Genomic DNA, 19,432 nt, shown 5'->3' with positions numbered 1-19,432 from the left:
AGGGAGGAACTTATACTGCTATTGTTTAACTCATTGACATGGCATCAAACTGCCTTCTAAATATCTGTGTTTATTCCTACAGACCAAAGCTATTTTCTCAGCCTTAATCTGAGAAGCTTCTCTGCAGCCAATGGTAGTGAATGCACAGTCTCATGGCTGTCCAAGATGCTGAGAATACATAATGATTGATGGACCAGCACTAAGGAAGACATTTATGCCACCCAGTGTAAGGCTCAGAGAAAACTGAGAAAAAGGGGCAGGTAGAATGTAAGAGCTGGAAGATGGGAGAATGTCTATAGAATGTTATTCTCCAAGGCCCAAGACATCCATTGATTTTTACAACCTCATAGCAGCTGTAGTGACTTTCACTGAACATGCACAAGAATGGTCCTGTTAATAATCAATGCCAGATGTGGGAGGGGCTCATAAGACCCAATGCTTCATTGTTAACTATTGGCTGTTGATAAATTCTGGGAGAAGAAGAGTCATTGTCTTCAGTTTGGTGCCCACTGCTGAGCTCACCATGCTCCAGTGGATAGCTCCAAACCCATGGTCACATGGGCAGCCCTGTTTAAACTCTGGGTCACACATGGAAACAAATAAAAATGAGTATGAAAAAGAGATTTGTATGAAGGGGATGGGTAAATGTAAGTGGCAGTGAATTAAGGGAAAGTAGGGGGTGAGAATAATCAGTGAGCATTATATATGTGTATGAAACTGTCAGAACAAATTTAATAAATTAAATAATAATAACTATAAAATTAAAATTGCTCAAAAAGTAGAAAAAAGGGAACACAGCTATCCCATTAAAAGTCTATGCTTAGATTCATAGTAGCACACTAATACTTTGCCTATGTTAATGTTTCTTCTGAGCACTTATAGGTTATAGCATTCTCCTTTTGTTTCTTTTCACTTATAGAGGTTGAAGGTTAAAAAAAGGTATGTGCCAGCTAAACTCACTGAAGAGAAGCTGAAGAAATGTGCTTGCTAACTAAACATAGCCAAGAAGCTGATGCTACCAGATTATCACCAGATCTACAAGCACAAAAACAGGCAAACTCTCTAGCCTTTGGGAAGACAGCTAGCTACTCTACTAACAGAGACATTCACACTTTCAGAGGCATCATAGATGAAACTCTGAGTTAGTGAAGAAGACACTTTGGGGTGTGGGGAGGTGGCTCAGTTGTTAAGAGCACTGGATGCTCTTGTAGAGAGCACAGATTTTCTTCTCAGCACCTATATGGCAGCTCACAACTGTCTGTAACTCTATTCCAGGGGATCAGATGCCTACTCTGGCCTCTGTGGGCACTGCACTCATATAGTGCACATAAAACCTGTAGGCAAACATTCATATATTGATACATTCATAAATCTTGATTTGTATGCCAGATAAACCCATACCTGGCTTTAATGCATGTCATGAAGGGACAGAATAGAAGGATTTCTATTTTCTCACACTATTGCTGCCTGGGGGGTCCAGCCTCCAGGCAACACAGGGCTTATATGGAAATCCACAGCATCAGTGCATACTAGACTTTTCTATCTGAGGGGGTGAGGGAAAAAGACACTTATACTCTCTTGGTAGTTTTCTTCTTTATTCTTCTCAGTTTTTCTTTTATTCTATCTATCTATCTATCATCTATCTATCTATCTATCTATCTATCTATCTATCTATCTATCTATCTATCTACCTATCTATATCTATATCTATATATATATAGATCATAATGAGATTACATTCTATTTTTAAAGTAAATGATTATGATGAATACAGGTAAAATCATGTTTTACATCTTCCTTACATGATTAAAAAGAGTCACTCTGATAATCCACATAAAATATATCTAAGTAACTTTTTCAGATTAATAGAACATGGGCAAACAAGGAGCATTTTTCTCAACTAATGCTTTTATTGGTAGGCTAGATATTGCAGTTACAAAGAAAGAATCAATCACCTTATTATCTACCTTGAAAGGTAATTTTATAAGGAATCTTAAAGGAGTCACAAACCTAAAATTTTATACATAAAAAAACAGTCAGTCAGTTGAACTTTGAATCTTTAGGATATATACCCATTCATCAATAGTTTTTTTTTTTATCAGAAAACTGAGGTCAGGAATAGGTATAAGGAATTAATTATCACCTTTGATCATCAACCAGACCTGGCAAAGAAAGTATGTCAGCTAGCAACAATTGGGTTACTTTGCATTTTTGACCCTAGCCTAATGAATCAGAAAGCTCAGCTATGTGTCCTTGTGGAGTTTAGATTGTTTTCTGGGGTTATTTATCTTAAAACTATTAGTAAAGTATCTGGTTTAACCTGAAGTTATTTTGAAGCTTTGTTTCAGCTAATGGTGCACACTGAAATCCATGATTGCCCTTTCTTTGCATTAAGAAAATCAGAGTCAGCCTGACTCCTGGGGGACTCATTTGTTTCCCTTAATCATTAACTTGGGCTTTGATCTAATACAGCTCTTTAGGATTAACTCATAGGCCCTAGCAAAATAACATTTCCTTGTATTTATATTTATTCATCACTGTATATTTATATTTATTCATCAAACTGTATAAACTATCATTATTCTTATCAACTTGACAGTACAATTTACAGAAATCCAGTCTTCATGAAAATTCATAGGTAAAAATGCCCAGTAGAATGGGATGTTTCCATGAGATGAACACACTACGCCACAGGCGGTGGGGATCTTCACACACCCATTCACACCATGCCAGATACCAGAGAAAGACAGTAGCAACAAGCATGTAAAGGCACAGCAGAAGCAAAAGACATTTTAGGGTCTGTGGTCTCAGAGCCTTGCCTGAGATTGACCCATCAGAGAGTTTCCTTCTGATGGGCTGACATCTTGAACTTCAATTGCCATCCACTGCCACTCTGACACAGCCACCAGCAAGACACCAAACCAGGTCTTCTTATCCCTTTGGGAGTCATGGGAAAAGCTACGGTACCACTGAGCTGTGGCCCCCATTCTTGGCCAGAGTACAGGAAGGGAGAAGTGACAGGTCAAACAAATTTTTATATAAATGAAGAATGAGAGGGTCTCCTGTGGGTCAGGGGAGACAGAGGAGGAGTTTACATAATGAAGAAGAACATCATCCTTGAACTATTTAGGGTGGGAATCCAGTGTTGGTATACTTCCTATTCTTTTAACTCTCGTATGACCTGGCTTGAGTCGGGGTTGAAAGCTGGCCAGCTGGTGGTGATGTAGGCAGGCAGGAATTAGTTATGGAGGTGTATAATAGGATGGTAATGAATCTCAGGGTGGACTTCAGGTCAGCAGTGTCTTTTAGAGCAGAAGCCCTTTTAACTTGGATTCCTACTGTGCTCTGTTTCCTAGGAATACGCAAGGTCCTGAATGTCTTCATGGCTGGCTAGAGAAGTGTCTTGTATGAAATCTGAACTCTGGGTTCTAGAAAAAGACATTTTCTGGCTTTGAGAGGTTTTAAATGGCAGCAAAAATTTACACTAAGTAAGAAATCGTGTCATTAAAACTGTACATCCAGGTGCCCAAGACAGAAATCAAGATGTCAGAATCCCTTTGGAGCGTACAACTTAAAACTAGCACAGGTATCAAGTGTGCATCATCATATCTTTAATCCCAGTAACTGGGAGGCAGAGGCAAGCAGATCTCTTTGAGTCTAAGCCAGGGTGGTTTACAGAGAGAGCTCCAGGACAGCCATGGCAACATAGAGAGATTCTGCTTTTTGTTTGTTTGCTTAAAGAGAATAACACAAGCAGCTACAGAGTCATTTTGTGGAAAGGAGTAACTCAGAGATGAGGAGAGCAGGTCCTGGTGCAGGTTGTGGGAAGGAATGCCATTCCTCTAAAGATAACTACATGATGAAGCACGGAAGTCCAGAGGCCAGCGGGCTACATTGAGTCAGGGCTTGCCCAGCGCAGCACAGCAGAGGGACATGGTTTTTTTCTTGTCTCCTTATTTTCCCTGATGGCATGAGATATTACCAAGCACTGGAATATTATTTGAGTGTATAACAAATGCAGTATTAGAATGTTGTTTATCTAGTATCAGAAAAAGAAGACCTCCAAAGGTATTGACATGTATGTGGAGAAATTGGGGCTCTTCAAATTTAAAAAAATTAAAATGATTTATTATGTTTTATGTATATGAATGTTTTGTCTGCATGTATTTATGTGCAACACATGCCCAGGAATGTCAGAAGAGGGCTTTGGATGCCTAGTAATTAGAATTATAGGTGGTTGTGAACTGCTATGTGGATGCTGGGAATTGAATCCAGGTGTTCCTCAACAGACATGTATACTCTTAACAGCTGAGCCATCTTTCTAGCCTCACAAACTGGGACTTTTACACAGCAGTGGGAATATGAAGAAGGAGAGCAGGTGTGCAGAACATTATAAAAATGCCTCACATAAAAAACAAAACAAAAATAAAGATATTTTATGACCCAGTAGCCATATCTCAGAATATTTGTTCAAGTTCACTGAAATCAGAATCTTTTTTTAATTTAAATTTTATTTCTAATCATGCCCATTTATTGAATATAGAGAACAAATATGAAGTCCCTTTAAGTATATCATGTACTCATGTACTTTGATGATATTTGCTCTTCCATAGCCCCTCACATGACAGTCACCCTCTTTCTCACAGACAATCTATAATATTTGTGTTTCTGTGTAAAATCGTGGGTTTCCAAATGAGAGCACTCGGTTGATAATTTGTCATATTGAGTTTGGTTTATTTCATTAAACATGATAATCTTTTTTGCATAGTTATGTTTTTATTTATTTGGGGTAAATAAGTAGAGGTGGGATTGGAGGGCCATGTATGGTTAACTTGATGGGAACACCAAAATGTTTTTCAAAGTGACTGTTGTATTTGGTTTTCCATCAGCAAAGACTGTATCTGCCTTCTTTCCACTACCTGGTATTGTCAGAATAAAACCTAGCCAGAGTATTTCCAGGAGGCGTGCAGTAGTCTATCTTTGTGATTTCAATTTTTACTAATGAGGTTGAATGCTTTTCATTGTATATTTGTCCTCTGAACCTCTTTGATGGGTTTTATAAATCTTTGCCTTTTCTTTTTCCTCCTTGGTGACTGGGATGGAACCCAGGACTTTGTGCAAACTAGGCAAGTCAACATGAAAATCTTATGCACCTATTAACTAGTAAATGACATGGTTGAAATCTGATTCCTAGAGGGATATTGACATTCCCAAGTTTATGCCAATCCCACTAAGAATTGATAAGATGTGGCTGAAACTGAGATGCTCTTTGACAAGTAAATGGATAAAGAAAATATGACAGAAAAGCCACTGTTATAAATGATTCCATCCAAGTGATGTTTATAGAAGTCAGACAGCAAAGGAGAGAACAGACCCTTGGTTTATGGGAGCTGAGGTGGAGGAACTAGGAAGACGGCAACCACTGGGTGTTAACTTTCAATTATTCCAGATAGGAACTCTCCATTGATTGGTTGTTCACCAACATGCTAGTGTTACTAATGCAGGGCAACACGTTGAGGATTTGAGAGTCTATAGATTATGTATACATTTCATTAAGTGATTTATTAAATTTATAAAATGATAAACAATATGGAATGATGATAGCACAGACTTTTATTAAAATTGCTAGCTTCCAGGGACACAATTCATAAGTAAGCAGAAAGAAGGAAACAGTACACAAAAATCTAGGGTAATTCAAAAGAAAATCCAGTTGAGAAGATAAGTGGTTAAATAGTTATTGTTGGGGAAGTGTTTTGTTAAGTTATTTGGTGAGAGATATAAAGATCTTGGCTCAGAACTTAAACTGATTCCAAAAATTCACATCAGCCCCCCATGAAGATGGCACAGGATCCATAATCTTTGGAGATGAAGAGAATGAGGGTGAGGACTCCCTCCTTCCTCAAAGCATTTCTCACACTTATGTAGGGATTTACATTGGTCAGGTTTCCTGGTGAGAACATGAAGGTGGTCAGCAAAGGTTGAGATGTGGCTTTGTGCAGCTAGGTCACATAAGCTCTCCCCAGAGCATGGCAGTGCAGATGTTCCTTTGTGGAGCTGTTCAGCAGCAGTAGGGCTGGCAGCAGGGTGTGCTGCAGCTGATGTTCACACAGGTTGGTTTAAAAGAGGTGGTCTTGCGGCAGGTGGTTTCACAGCAAGTTGGTTGACAGTTGATCTTTATGGAGCTGGGCTGGCAGCAGGTGGGCACACAGCAGCAGGGCGGGCAGCAGGGTGGGCTGCAACCAATGGTCACACAATTTGTTTTGCAACAGGTATTCTTGCAGCAACTGGTTTCACAGCAAGCTGGTTGACAGCTGATGTTTATGGAGCTGGGCTGGCAGCAGCTGGGCTCACAGCAGCAGGGCTGGCAGCAGGGTGTGCTGCAGCAGATGCTCACACAGGTTGGCTTGCAACAGGTGGTCTTGCAGCACGTGCTTTCAGAGCATGTTGGTGGGCAGCAGGGCTGGCAGCAGTTGCTGACAGACTTGATGTTGCAGCAGCTGGACTGGCAGCAGGGTATGCAGCAGCAACTTGGGGGACAGCAAGGCTGGCAGCAGATGGACTCAGGGCAGCTGCTGGATTCACAGCAAGAGGTGGTATTGCAGCAGGTGGTGCTGCAGCAGCTAGGCTGACAGCAAGGTGGGCAGCAGCAGAGGGTCATGGTATCAGGTGTGGAGGGTGAAAGTCTGTTCACAGGTGAGTTTTCAACAGTGTAGCAAGTTCTTCCAGTCAGGGCCTTTTATACAACTGGCCTTCAAGGTTTGGGCCAATCAGAAACTCTTCCTCTTTGTGTACCATTTCCATATTTAATTTGTGTTTTTGAAGAAGGAAATTCTCACCTAATGCTCTGAATCATTTGAAAGTGTTCATTGCTTACTTGGGAATAGCTCACTTGAACTTGTTCCAATAAGTCATGGGTTCATTCCTTCAGCGCTGTTGTAACTCTCATCACTATCTGGTCCTTTGGTAGCTCCTGCCTGGATGGGAAGATCAAGATTAGTTTGTTCTTGAGCACTTCCTCTTCCTGTAAGTGGCCTCAGGTGACCCATGAAGATGGTTCGCTACTCGCTTGACCCAGAAAACCCTACAAAATAATGCAAATCCAGAGGTTCAAATCTTTGGGTTCACTTTAAGAACACCCATGACACTGCCCAGGCCATCACGGGTATGCATATCCAAAAAGCCACCAAATATCTGAAAGATGTCACTTTAAAGAATCAATGTGTGTTTCGGGAGGCCGAGCCAGGTGGATCTCTGTGAGTTCGAGGCCAGCCTGGGCTACCAAGTGAGTTCCAGGAAAGGCGCAAAGCTACACAGAGAAACCCTGTCTCGAAAAACCAAAAAAAAAAAAAAAAAAAAAAAAAAAAGAATCAATGTGTGCCTTTCCGGCGATATAATGGTGGAGCCGGTAGGTGACCCAGGACAAACAGTGGGGCTGGACACAGGCCCGGTGGCCTAAAAAAAGTGCTGAATTTTTGCTGCACATGCTTAAGAATGCAGAGAGTAATGCTGAACTTAAGGGTTTAGATGTGGATTCTCTAGTCATTGAACACATGCAGGTGAAGAAAGCACCTAAGATGCCCCTATGGACTTACAGAGCTCATGGCTGGATTAACCCATACATGAGCTCCCCTGCCACATTGAGATGATCCTCACTGAAAAAGAACACATTGTCCCAAAGCCAGAAAGGGAGGTTGCGCAGAAGAAGAAGATATCCCAGAAGAAACTGAAGAAACAAAAACTTATGGCACGGGAATAAATTCCACATAAAAAATGCAGATAGAAGAAAAAAAATTAGTTTGTTCTTACAACTTTTTTCTGCTCTCTGCACTTAGATTGATACATGACTCTGGGTATGTGTAGCATGAATCTTAAAAGGTCTCCTTAATAAAAAAAAACCTGGAGCCAGGTATTGGGGTGAATGCTGAAAGATCAGAGAAGCAGAACAAGCCACAGCTACCTCACCTTGCAAATTCCTCAGCTCATCCTGTTTCCTTAGACTGGAAGCCTCTGAGTCCTCATCCAGAATGAATCTCAGCTGAACTGCTGCTAGAAGCCTGAAAGCTTAACCAGCCAAATGCTTCTAGTTTCTGGTCTTCATGCCTTATATATCTTTATGTTTTTGTCATCACTCCCTGGGATTAAAGGCTCACTTCTTGGGATTAAAGGCTTGTGTCACCATGACTTGCTGTTTCCAATGTAGCCTTGAACTCACAGAGATCCAGGGGGATTTCTGTCTCTGGAATGCTAGGATTAAAGGCATGAGTGCCATCATTTTCTAGCCTCTCTATCTAGTGGCTATCTGTTCCATGAATCCAGATTAATTTATTAGGGTGCACAATATCTTGGGGAACACAATATCACCACAGGTATGATGGTGCTGTATTCACAATGATGTACTCTCTGCCTAGTTCCCTGAGCGTTGCCCACAAAGTCCAATTCCAAAGTGTCCCAGGTGTCAATCTCTGTGTAATTTCCTATCCCTGTGTATGTGGGTTTCATTTAAAGGTGGTTTGAGATAAGGGTATATGGAATGGTGTGTTTCATAGCAGATTGGAACCCAGAACTGATGGGTATAAAAAGAAACAGCATATTAGAAATAAGGAGACATCAGTGGAGTGTGGTAACCACCAGTCTTGACTGTCCTCTCCAGTGTAGTTGTGCTGACCATCAATCCTGACTGACTGTCTGCTCCAGGGTAGATGTAGTGACAATTAATCCTGACTGACTGTCTTCTCCTGGGTAAATGTAGTGACAATTAATCCTGACTGACTGTCTGCTCCTGGATAGATGTGGTGACCATCAGTCTTGACTGACTGCTCCTGGGTAGATGTGGTTATCAATAATCCTGGCTGACTGTCTGCTCCCAGGAGCTCATGTGGATGAAATGCTAAGATCCATACAAATGAGGGTGAGCTGGTGACTCCAGTGCACATCTGACTGTCAGCAGGAGCAGTGATCTTAGACTGGTGATCTCCTGATTTCCTTCCATCTGCCTGGCTCTCTAAACCCCTGTCCTTATCTCTCTCTGTTTGTCTTTCTTCTTCATTTTCTGGACTGTTCTACATCTTTACTTTTCAGAAATCTGTCTTGAAATTTTTTATGAAAATACGTTGAATGTTATTTGGTTTATTTAAAATGTTTTATTTCTATTATTTTTATTTTTATCCTTTTATTCTTCATTTTTTTTTCAAAACAGTTTCTCTATGAAGCACTGACTGGCCTGGAATTCTGTGAATAAACAAGGATGGCCCGAATATCACAAAGATTTTCCTAACTCTGTCTCTTGCATACAAGGATTAAAGGCTTCTTTCATGATGCCTTTTACTGATTTCATATATGCAAATAATATGTTTTGATCATACTATTTCCTAATCACTCTCTTGGATTTCTCTTCCACTGAACCTTTTTTCTTCCTCCAAAGATTCCCTCCAGTGTTCATTGTGTGTGTGTGTGTGTGTGTGTGTGTGTGTGTGTTTGTGTGTGTGTGTGTGTTTTTGTGTGTGGTTGTGTCTGTGTCTTTCTGTGTTTGTTTGTGTGTGTCCATTCCACTGAGTTTAATTAGTGTTGCTTTCATAAGCATGGTAGGCAGTTATGGGCATCATAACTCTGGTTACATTACTGACTTCTTTTCTCTATGTCCTATGACCAAATCATATGATGTTTGCAGCAGTAGGGTCTTACTAGCTGGGTCTGGTGGGTAATCAAAAGCTAATAGTGTGTGTTGTTTTGGAGACCTGTGGGCTTCCCATAGGGTTTTTATCACATACCCCAAACTAGGATTTTGTTTAATTGCCTATAGCTTCTGGGAGCTGCTCTACCCATGCAGGGTACTTCCATTCAGACTCTTCTTATTATACTTGTCAACTAGTGTAGAAAATAATCAGTCTCGAGTTAACTTTTAGCACATCATTAGTTTTGATTAACTCTCTCCTCCACTCTGTTTTATTCTCCATTCCCCACTACTAGCTTCCTGCACACATTTCCACTACAATAGTCTACCTCTCTATTTTTATTGGCATGTGTTCTGCTGTCTCCTGTCTTTTAAGCCCTTCCCACATCATCATTCCCTGCCAATCTCCCTGGTCTCTACAGGCATTCCACGATAAACACACAAATCTAAAAATTCAAAACTCACATTCACATAGAGAAGGGGCATTAGTTGGGGCCAGAATGGACTGTGTTCCATTTTATGGTGGGTTTTGCCTAGAGTCAGGGACAGGTATCTACTATCAGTCTTGTGCAATTAGACATCTCAGTTTCTCAGTGCTGTCTGTTAAAGGGGATGTGTTGTACTCCACTATCCATTATTGGGACATTTTAATACTCGTATGGATGCATACTCCAATATGTGTGTGTTTGTGTTCATGTGTGTGTATGCACCAGGGGCTGGAAGACAATGTCAGGTTTCATTATCACACATGCCATCCAACTCTTTTGAGACAGAGACTCTTCTCCCCTGTCCCCACCAAAACAGGACAAGCTCTTGTTGGTCCTCTAACAAGGACTTTTATTCATGTTGGCCATCAGAAATAGAGAATAATTTTGGCTTCTTTGTCAAAAATTAGGTGTTTATACGTGTGTGGATTAATGTCAGGGTCTTCAATTCGATTCCATTGGTCCACATTTCGGTTTTTATGCCAGTACCAAGCTGTTTTTATTACTGTAGCTCTATAGTAGAGCTTGAAGTCAGGGTAGTAATTCTTCCAGAGGTTGCTTTATTTGTAAAGGATTGTTTTAGCTATTCTGGGTTTTTTGTTTTTCCATATGAAGTTGAGTATTGTTCTTTCCAGGTCTGTGAAGAATTGTGTTCAATTTTGATGGGGATTGCATTGAATCTCTAGATTGCTTTTGGTAAGATTGCCATTTTGCTATGTTAATCCTACATTCCCATGAGCATCTACAACAAATGGTGCTATCATAACTGGATGTCAACAAGTAGAAGATTGTAAATAGATCCATATCTGTCACCATGCACAAAACTTAAGTCCAAGTGGATCAAAGATGTCAACATAAATTCAGTTACTCTGAACCTGGTAGAAGAGAAAGTAGGAAGTAGTCTTGAATACGTTGGCAGCAGAGATCGCTTCCTAAACATGACACCAGTAGTACAGACACTGAGAGCAACAAGTAATAAATAGGACCTCTTAAAACTGAGAGGCATTTGAGGGCAAAGGACATGGTCAATAAGACAAAATGACAGCCTACAGAATGGGAAAAGAACTTAACCAACCTTACATTTGATAGAGGGCTGATCTCCAGAATATATAAAGAACTCAAGAAACTAGACATCAAAATATGTAACATTTCAATTAAAAAATGGGCTATAGAGCTAAACAGAGAATTCTCAATAGAAGAATTCCAAATGGCTGAAAGACATTTAAGGAATTGGTCAACATCCATAGTCATCAGGGAAATGCAAATCAAAATGACTCTGAGATACCATCTTACACCTGTCAGAATGGCTAAGATAAAAAATACTTATGTTGGAGAGGATGTGGAGCAAGGGGAACACTCCTCCACTCTTCGTGGGAATGCAAACTTGTACAGCCACTTTGGAAATCAGTATGGCAGTTTCTCAGAAAATTAGCAGTCAATCTTCCTCAAGACCCAGCTATACCACTCTTGGGCATATACCCAAGGAATGCTCAATTATACCACAGGACACATGTTCAACTATGTTAATAGCAGCATTATTTTAATAGCCAGAACTTAGAAACAATCTAGATGCCCCTCAACTGAAGAATGGATAAGTAAAATGTGGTACATATACACAATGGAGTACACTTCACCAGAGAAAAACAATGACATCATGAGTTTTGCAGGCAAAAGAATGGAGCTAGAGAATATCATCCTGAGTGAGGTAACCCAGACTCAGAAGGACAAACATGGTATGTCCTCACTCCTACATGGATACTAGATATAAAGTAGAGGATAACTAGACTGTAACCCACAGATCCATGGAGGCTAGCTAGGAAGCAGTACCCTAGGAAGGATGCATGGATTGCCGAGTGATAGAGAAATGGATCAGATCTACATGAGCAAACTGGGGGGAGGTAGGGGGTGTAATGGAGGACAAGGGATGGGGAATGAGAGCTTAGGGGAAGAGGAGGTTTGAGCTGGAATGGAAACAGTGTGAGAGAGCAAGGAAAAAGATACCATAATAAATCAAGACACTGTTAAAAGTTTAATAGCTGAGGAGCCTCCATGGTACTGGACTAGGCCCACTGGATAAGCAAGACAGGTGTTTAGCTTGAACTGTATAGGGTTACCACAGGCATTGGGATCAGGACCTGTCCCTAGTGCATGCCCAGGGTTTTTAGAACCTAGTGCCTATGGTGTAGAGGTAAGAGCGATCAGTACGCATTATAAACATGTTTGAAACTGTCAGGGAACTAATTTGATTAATCAAACAATAATAATAACAAGTAAATAATAATAATAATTATAGTAATAATAATAATATTGCTCAGAAAGTAAGAAAAACCCAACACAGCTATTCTGTTAAGGGTCTGTGCTTAGATTCCTAGTAGCACACTAATGTTTTCATATGTTAAAGTCTTCTGAACACTTACAAGTTATAGCAGTCTGCTTTTTGTCTCTTCTCACTTATAGAGGTTTTAAGGTTTAAACAAAGAATGTGCCAGCTTAATTCACTGAGGAGACTCTGGAGAAATGTGCCTGCTAACTAAACATAACTAAGAAGCTGATGCTACCAGATTGTCACCAGATCCATAAGCACAAAAACAGGCAAGCACTGGGTCTTTGGGAAGACAGCTAGCTACTCTACTGAAAGAGACATTGAGACTTTCAAAGACATCATAGATGAAGCTCTGAGTTGGAAAGAAGGCACTTTGGGGTCTGGGGAGATAGCTCAGTTGTTAAGACCACTGGATGCTCTTGCAGAGAGCACAGATTTAGTTCTCAGCACCTATATGGCAGTTCACTACTGTCTGTAACTCTAGTTCCAGGGAATCAGTTGCCTTCTTCTGGCTTCTGTGGGCACTGTGCTTGTATGGTGCACATAATACCTGTAGACAAACATTCATATCTTTATATATTCATAAACAAGTTGACTTTTATGACAGATAAACTCATAACTGACTTTAAGGCATGTTATGAAGGGATAAAATAAAAGAGTTTCTATTCTCAGACCTGGTCTTATCCTTCTAGGAATAAGAGAAAGAGCTGAGATACCACTGAGCTATGGACCTCATTCTTGGCCAGAGTATAGGAATGGAGATGTGACAGGTCAAACAACTTTTTATATAAATGAAGGATGAAAGAGTCTCCAGTGGGTCAGGGGATACAGAGGAGGATTTTAGATAATGAATAAGAACATCTTCCTTGAACTATTCAGGTTGGGATTCCAGTGCTGGGAGAGTTCATATTCGTTTAACTCTCCTAATTCCTGGCTTGAGTGTGAGCTGAAGGCTGGCAGGCAGGATATAATACTGTGGGTCAGGAATTAAGTAGGGAGATGTAGAATGGGATGGTAATGAATCTTACGGTGGACTTCAGGTCAGCACAATGTATTTTAGGGCATTTTTGCTCATCCTCCTACCATACCATGTTTCTCTCTCTCTCTCTCTCTCTCTCTCTCTCTCTCTCTCTCTCTCTCTCTCTCTCTCTCTCTCTCTCTCTCTCTTTTTTTTCCTTAATTTTTTTTTGGTTTTTCGAGACAGGGTTTTTCTGTGTAGCCCTGTGCCCTTCCTGGAACTCACTTTGGAGACCAGGCTTGCCTCAAACTCACAGAGATCTGCCTGCGTATGCCTCCCAAAGGCTGTTTCTTTAGAAGAGCAAAGGATCTTGATGTCTTCATGACTGGCTAGAAAAGTGTCATGTATGAAACATTAACTCTGGGTTCCAGAAATAACATTTTTCAGGGTTTGAGAAGGTTTTCAATGGTAGCAAAAGTTACACTAAGTCAGAAAGCTCATCATGAAAACTACACATCCTGGTGCTCAAGACAGAAATCAAGAGAGATTCCCTGTGGAGGGCACAACTGGTAAGCACATATGTGTCCAGGTGTGCAGCACACACCTTTAAAACCAGCATTTGGGAGGAAGAGGTAGGCAGATCTCTGTGAGTTCCTGCCAGGGTGCTTTACAGAGAGAATTCCAGAACAGCCAGGGCTACATAAATAGACTCTGGTTTTTTTTTTTTTTTTTTTTTTTTTTAAAGAGAATAGCACAAGTAGCTACAGAGTCATTTTGTGGAAAGGAGTAACTCAGAGATGAGGAGAACAGGTCCTGGTGCAGGTTGTGGGAAGGAATGCCATTCCTCTAAAGATAACTACATGATGAAGCACAGAAGTCTAGAGTCCAGGGAGGTGCACTGAGAAAGGGCTTGCCCAGCTCAGCACGGCAGAGGGCCATGGTTCCTTCATTGTCTCCTTTATTCTCCGTGATGGTGTGAGATATCACCAAGCACTGAAATATTTTTTGAGTGTATAACAATTGCAGTATTAGAATGTTGTCTATGTAGTATCAGAAATAGAAGAGATCCAAAGGTGTTGACAAGTGTGTGGAGGATTGGGCCTTATCAAACTTTAAAAAATTAAAAAAGGTTTATATATTATATTTTATGTGCATGGTTGTTTTGACTGCACATATATGTACATTTATTATATTTTAAATATACGAGTATTTTGCCTGTACGTATGTATGTGTGTACATACATACCCATATGTATGTACAGCACATGCCCAGGGATACCAGAAGAGGTCATTGGATGTCTTGGAACCCAAATTACAGGTGGTTGTGAGCTGCTATGTGGATGGTGGGAACTGAACCCAGGTGCTCTCAAGTGCAATGCGCACTCTTAAGAGCTGAGCCATCTCTCTAGCCCCAGAAACTGGTACTCTTACACAGCAATGGGAATGTGAAGAAAAGCAGGTGTGCAGATCATTACAAAGACTCCTCAAAAAAGTAAAAGGAAAGGGACATTATGACTTGGTAGCCATATCTCAGGATATTTGTTCAAGATCATTGATATCAGAATTTTTTAAATTTATTTTTGTTTTTAATCATGCCAATTTATTGAATGTAGTGAGTGAATCTATGGAATCCCTTTAAGTACATCATGCACTCATGGACTTATATGATATTTGCTCTTCCACAGCCCCTTCCCTCACTAGTCCCTCTTTCTCATAGACAATCTACAGGATTTGAAGTTTATGTGTAAAATCTTCGTTTCCAGTGAGAACACTTGCTTGATAATTTGTCTTTTTGAATTTGGTTTATTTCATTCAACATTATCGTCTCATACGCACTCGTTTTTTAGCAAATGACATGAAATCAGAATCCTAGAGGGATATTGATATTTCTAAGTTTATGCCTATCCCATTGTGAACTGATAAAATGTTATAAAGAGAATATGACATAAAAGTCACTGTTGTAAATGATCCATCCAAGTGATGTTTATAAAATTCAGACAGCAAAGGAGGAAACCAACCCTTGGTTTATGGGAGCTGAGGTGGAGGAACTAGGAAGATGGCAACCACTGGGTATTAACTTTCAATTATTCCAGCTAGAAACCCTTCATGGTTCTGATGTTCATCATCATGCTAGTGTTACTAATGCAGGGTACCATGTTGAGCATTTGAAAGTCTATTGATTATGTGTACTTTTCATTAAGTGATTTATTATAAAAAAAGATAGACCAGATGGAATGATGATAGCACAGAGTTTATTAAAATTGCTTGCTTCCCAGGACACAACTCATAAGTGAGCAGAAAAAAGAAAATAGTGCACAAAATTCTGGGAAAATTCAGGAAAAAACAGAGTTCAGAATATAAGTGTTTAAATAAAGTAGTTTTGGGGGAAGTGTTTTGTTAAGTTATTTGGTATGAAAGATAAAGATCTTGGCTGAGATTTAAACTGATTCCAGACCTTCACAACAGTCCTCCATGAAGATGGCACAAAATCCATAATCTTTGGAGATGAGGAGAGTGAAGGTTGGAGACTCCATCCTTTCTCAAAGTATTTCCCAAATTTAAGTAAGAATTTACATTGGTCAGGTTTCCTGGTGAGAACATGAAGGTGGTCAGCAAGGGTTGAGATGTGGCTTTGTGTTGCTAGGTCACATCAGCTCTCCCAAGAGCATGGCAGTGCAGATGTTCCTTTGTGGAGCTGGTCAGCAGCAGCAGGGCTGGCAGCAGGGTGTGCTGCAGCTGATGTTCACACAGGTTGGTTTAAAAGAGGTGGTCTTGCGGCAGGTGGTTTCACAGCAAGTTGGTTGACAGTTGATCTTTATGGAGCTGGGCTGGCAGCAGATGGGCACAGAGCAGCAGGGCAGGCAGCAGGTGGGCTCACAGCAGCAGGGCTGGCAGCAGGATGGGCTGCAACCAATGGTCACACAATTTGTTTTGCAACAGGTATTCTTGCAGCAACTGGTTTCACAGCAAGCTGGTTGACAGCTGATCTTTATGGAGCTGGGCTGGCAGCAGCTGGGCTCACAGCAGCAGGGCGGGCAGCAGCTGGGCACACAGCAGCAGGGCTGGCAGCAGGGTGTGCTGCAGCAGATGCTCACACAGGTTGGCTTGCAACAGGTGGTCTTGCAGCATGTGCTTTCAGAGCATGTTGGTGGGCAGCAGGGCTGGCAGCAGTTGCTGACAGACTTGATGCTGCAGCAGCTGGACTGGCAGCAGGGTATGCAGCAGCAACTTGGGGGACAGCAAGGCTGGCAGCAGATGGACTCAGGACAGCTGCTGGATTCACAGCAAGAGGTGGTCTTGCAGCAGGTGGTGCTGCAGCAGCTAGGCTGACAGCAAGGTGGGCAGCAGCAGAGGGTCATGGTATCAGGTGTGGAGGGTGATAGTCTGTTCACAGGTGAGTTTTCAACAGTGTAGCAAGTTCTTCCAGTCAGGGCCTTTTATACAACTGTCCTTCAAGGTTTGGGCCAATCAGAAAGACTCTTCCTCTTTGTGTACCATTTCCATATTTAATTTGTGTTTTTGAAGAAGGAAATTCTCACCTAATGCTCTGAATCATTTGAAAGTGTTCATTGCTTACTTCGGAATAGCTCACTTGAACTTGTTCCAATAAGTCATGGGTTCATTCCTTCAGCCCTGTTGTAACTCTCATCATCATCTGGTCCTTTGGTAGCTCCTGCCTGGATGGGAAGGTCAAGATTAGTTTGTTCTTAAGCACTTCCTCTTCCTGTAAGCGGCCTCATGTGACACATGAACATGGTTTGCTACTCGATTAACCCAGAAAACCCTACAAACTCATGCAAATCGAGAGGTTCAAATCTTTGGGTTCACTTTCAGAACACCCGTGAAACTGCCCAGGCCATCAAGGGTGTTGATATCTGAAAAGCCACCAAATATCTGAAAGATGTCACTTTAAAGAAGCAATGTGTGCCTTTCTGGTGGTATAATGGTGGGGCCGGTAGGTGTGCCCAGGCCAAACAGTGGGGCTGGACCCAGGACCGTTGGCCTAAAAAGAGTGCTGAATTTTTGCTGCACATGCTTATGAATGCACAGAGTAATGCTGAACTTAAGGGTTTAGATGTGGATTCTCTAGTCATTGAACACATCCAGGTGAACATGGCACCTAAGATGAGCCTTTGGACTTACAGAGCTCATGGCTGGATTAACACATACATGAGCTCCCCCTGTCACATTGAGATGATCCTCACTGAAAAGGAACAAATTGTTCCAAAGCCAGAAAGGGAGGTTGCGCAGAAGAGGAGATATCCCAGAAGAAACTGAAGAAACAAAAACTTATGGCACGGGAATAAATTCCACATAAAATAAATGCAGATAGAAGAAAAAAAATTAGTTTGTTCTTACAAATTTCTTCTGCTCTCTGCACTTAGATTGATACATGTCTCTGGGTATGTGTAGCATGAATCTTAAAAGGTCTTCTTAATAAAAACAAACCTGGAGCCAGGTATTGGGGTGAATGCTGGAAGATCAGAGAAGCAGAACAAGCCACAGCTACCTCACCTTGCCAGTTGCTCAGCTGATTCTGTTTCCTCAGACTGGAAGCCTCTGAGTCCTCATCCAGAATGAATCTCAGCTGAACTGCTGCTAGAAGCCTGAAAGCTTAACCAGCCAAATGCTTCTAGTTTCTGGTCTTCATGCCTTATATATCTTTATGTTTTTGTCATCACTCCCTGGAATTAAAGGCTCACTTCTTGGGATTAAAGGCTTGTGTCACCATGACTAGCTGTTTCCAATGTAGCCTTGAACTCACAGAGATCCAGGGGGATTTCTGTCTCTGGAATGCTAGGATTAAAGGCATGAGTGCCATCATTTTCTAGCCTCTCTATCTAGTGGCTATCTGTTCCATGAATCCAGATTAATTTATTAGGGTGCACAATATTTTGGGGAACACAATATCACCACAGGTATGATGGAGCTGTATTCACAATGATGTACTCTCTGCCTAGTTCCCTGAGTGTTGCCCACAAAGCTCCATTCCAAAGTGTCCCAGGTGTCAATCTCTGTGTGATTTCCTATCCCTGTGTATGTGGGTTTCATTTAAAGGTGGTTTGAGATAAGGGTATATGGAATGGTGTGTTTCATAGCAGATTGGAACCCAGAACTGATGGGTATAAAAAGAAACAGCATATTAGAAATAAGGAGACATCAGTGGAATGTGGTGACCATCAGTCTTGACTGTCCTCTCCAGTGTAGTTGTGCTGACCATCAATCCTGACTGACTGTCTGCTCCTGGGTAGATGTAGTGACAATTAATCCTGACTGACTGCTCCTGGATAGATATGGTGACCATCAGTCTTGACTGAGTGCTCCTGGGTAGATGTGGTTATCAATAATCCTGGCTGACTGTCTGCTCCCAGGAGCTCATGTGGATGAAATGCTAAGATCCATACAAATGAGGGTGAGCTGGTGACTCCAGTGCACATCTGACTGTCAGCAGGAGCAGTGATCTTAGACTGGTGATCTCCTGATTTCCTTCCATCTGCCTGGCTCTCTAAACCCCTGTCCTTATCTCTCTCTGTTTGTCTTTCTTCTTCATTTTCTGGACTGTTCTACATCTTCACTTTTCAGAAATCTATCTTGAATTTTTTTTATGAAAATACTTTGAATGTTATTGGGTTTATTTAAAATATTTTATTTTTATTTTTATCCTTTTATTCTTCATTTTATTTTCAAAACAATTTCTCTATGAAGCACTGACTGGCCTGGAATTCTGTGAATAAACAAGGATGGCCCGAATATCACAAAGATTTTCCTAACTCTGTCTCTTGCATACAAGGATTAAAGGCTTCTTTCATGATGCCTTTTACTGATATCATATATGCAAATAATATGTTTTGATCATACTATTTCCTAATCACTCTCTTGCATTTCTCTTCCACTGAACCTTTCTTATTCCTCCAAAGATTCCCTCCAGTGTTCATTGTGTGTGTGTGTGTGTGTGTGTGTGTGTGTGTGTGTGTCTTTCTGTGTTTGTTTGTGTGT

General features: G+C 41.1%; 1 protein-coding gene and 2 pseudogenes across 1 annotated transcript; 2 read left to right on the top strand and 1 right to left on the bottom strand.

Moving 5' to 3' along the window:
- Nucleotides 1-7,050: 7,050 nt before the first annotated feature.
- LOC143274497 (large ribosomal subunit protein uL22-like) lies at nucleotides 7,051-7,763 on the top strand (annotated as a pseudogene).
- An 8,371-nt stretch (nucleotides 7,764-16,134) lies between these two features.
- Nucleotides 16,135-16,794, bottom strand: LOC143267089 (uncharacterized). The gene has a single exon (XM_076544005.1). It carries the CDS (start codon nucleotides 16,792-16,794, stop codon nucleotides 16,135-16,137), a length of 660 nt encoding a protein of 219 aa, XP_076400120.1.
- Nucleotides 16,795-17,188: 394 nt separating this feature from the next.
- Nucleotides 17,189-17,760, top strand: LOC121831590 (large ribosomal subunit protein uL22 pseudogene; annotated as a pseudogene).
- Nucleotides 17,761-19,432: the final 1,672 nt, after the last annotated feature.

The sequence above is a fragment of the Peromyscus maniculatus genome, chromosome 8 (assembly GCF_049852395.1).
Source record: "Peromyscus maniculatus bairdii isolate BWxNUB_F1_BW_parent chromosome 8, HU_Pman_BW_mat_3.1, whole genome shotgun sequence".
Classification (NCBI taxonomy): Eukaryota; Metazoa; Chordata; class Mammalia; order Rodentia; family Cricetidae; genus Peromyscus; species Peromyscus maniculatus.
The sequence above is the reverse complement of the archived record's forward strand: the minus strand, read 5'-3'. Positions and strand labels throughout refer to the sequence as shown.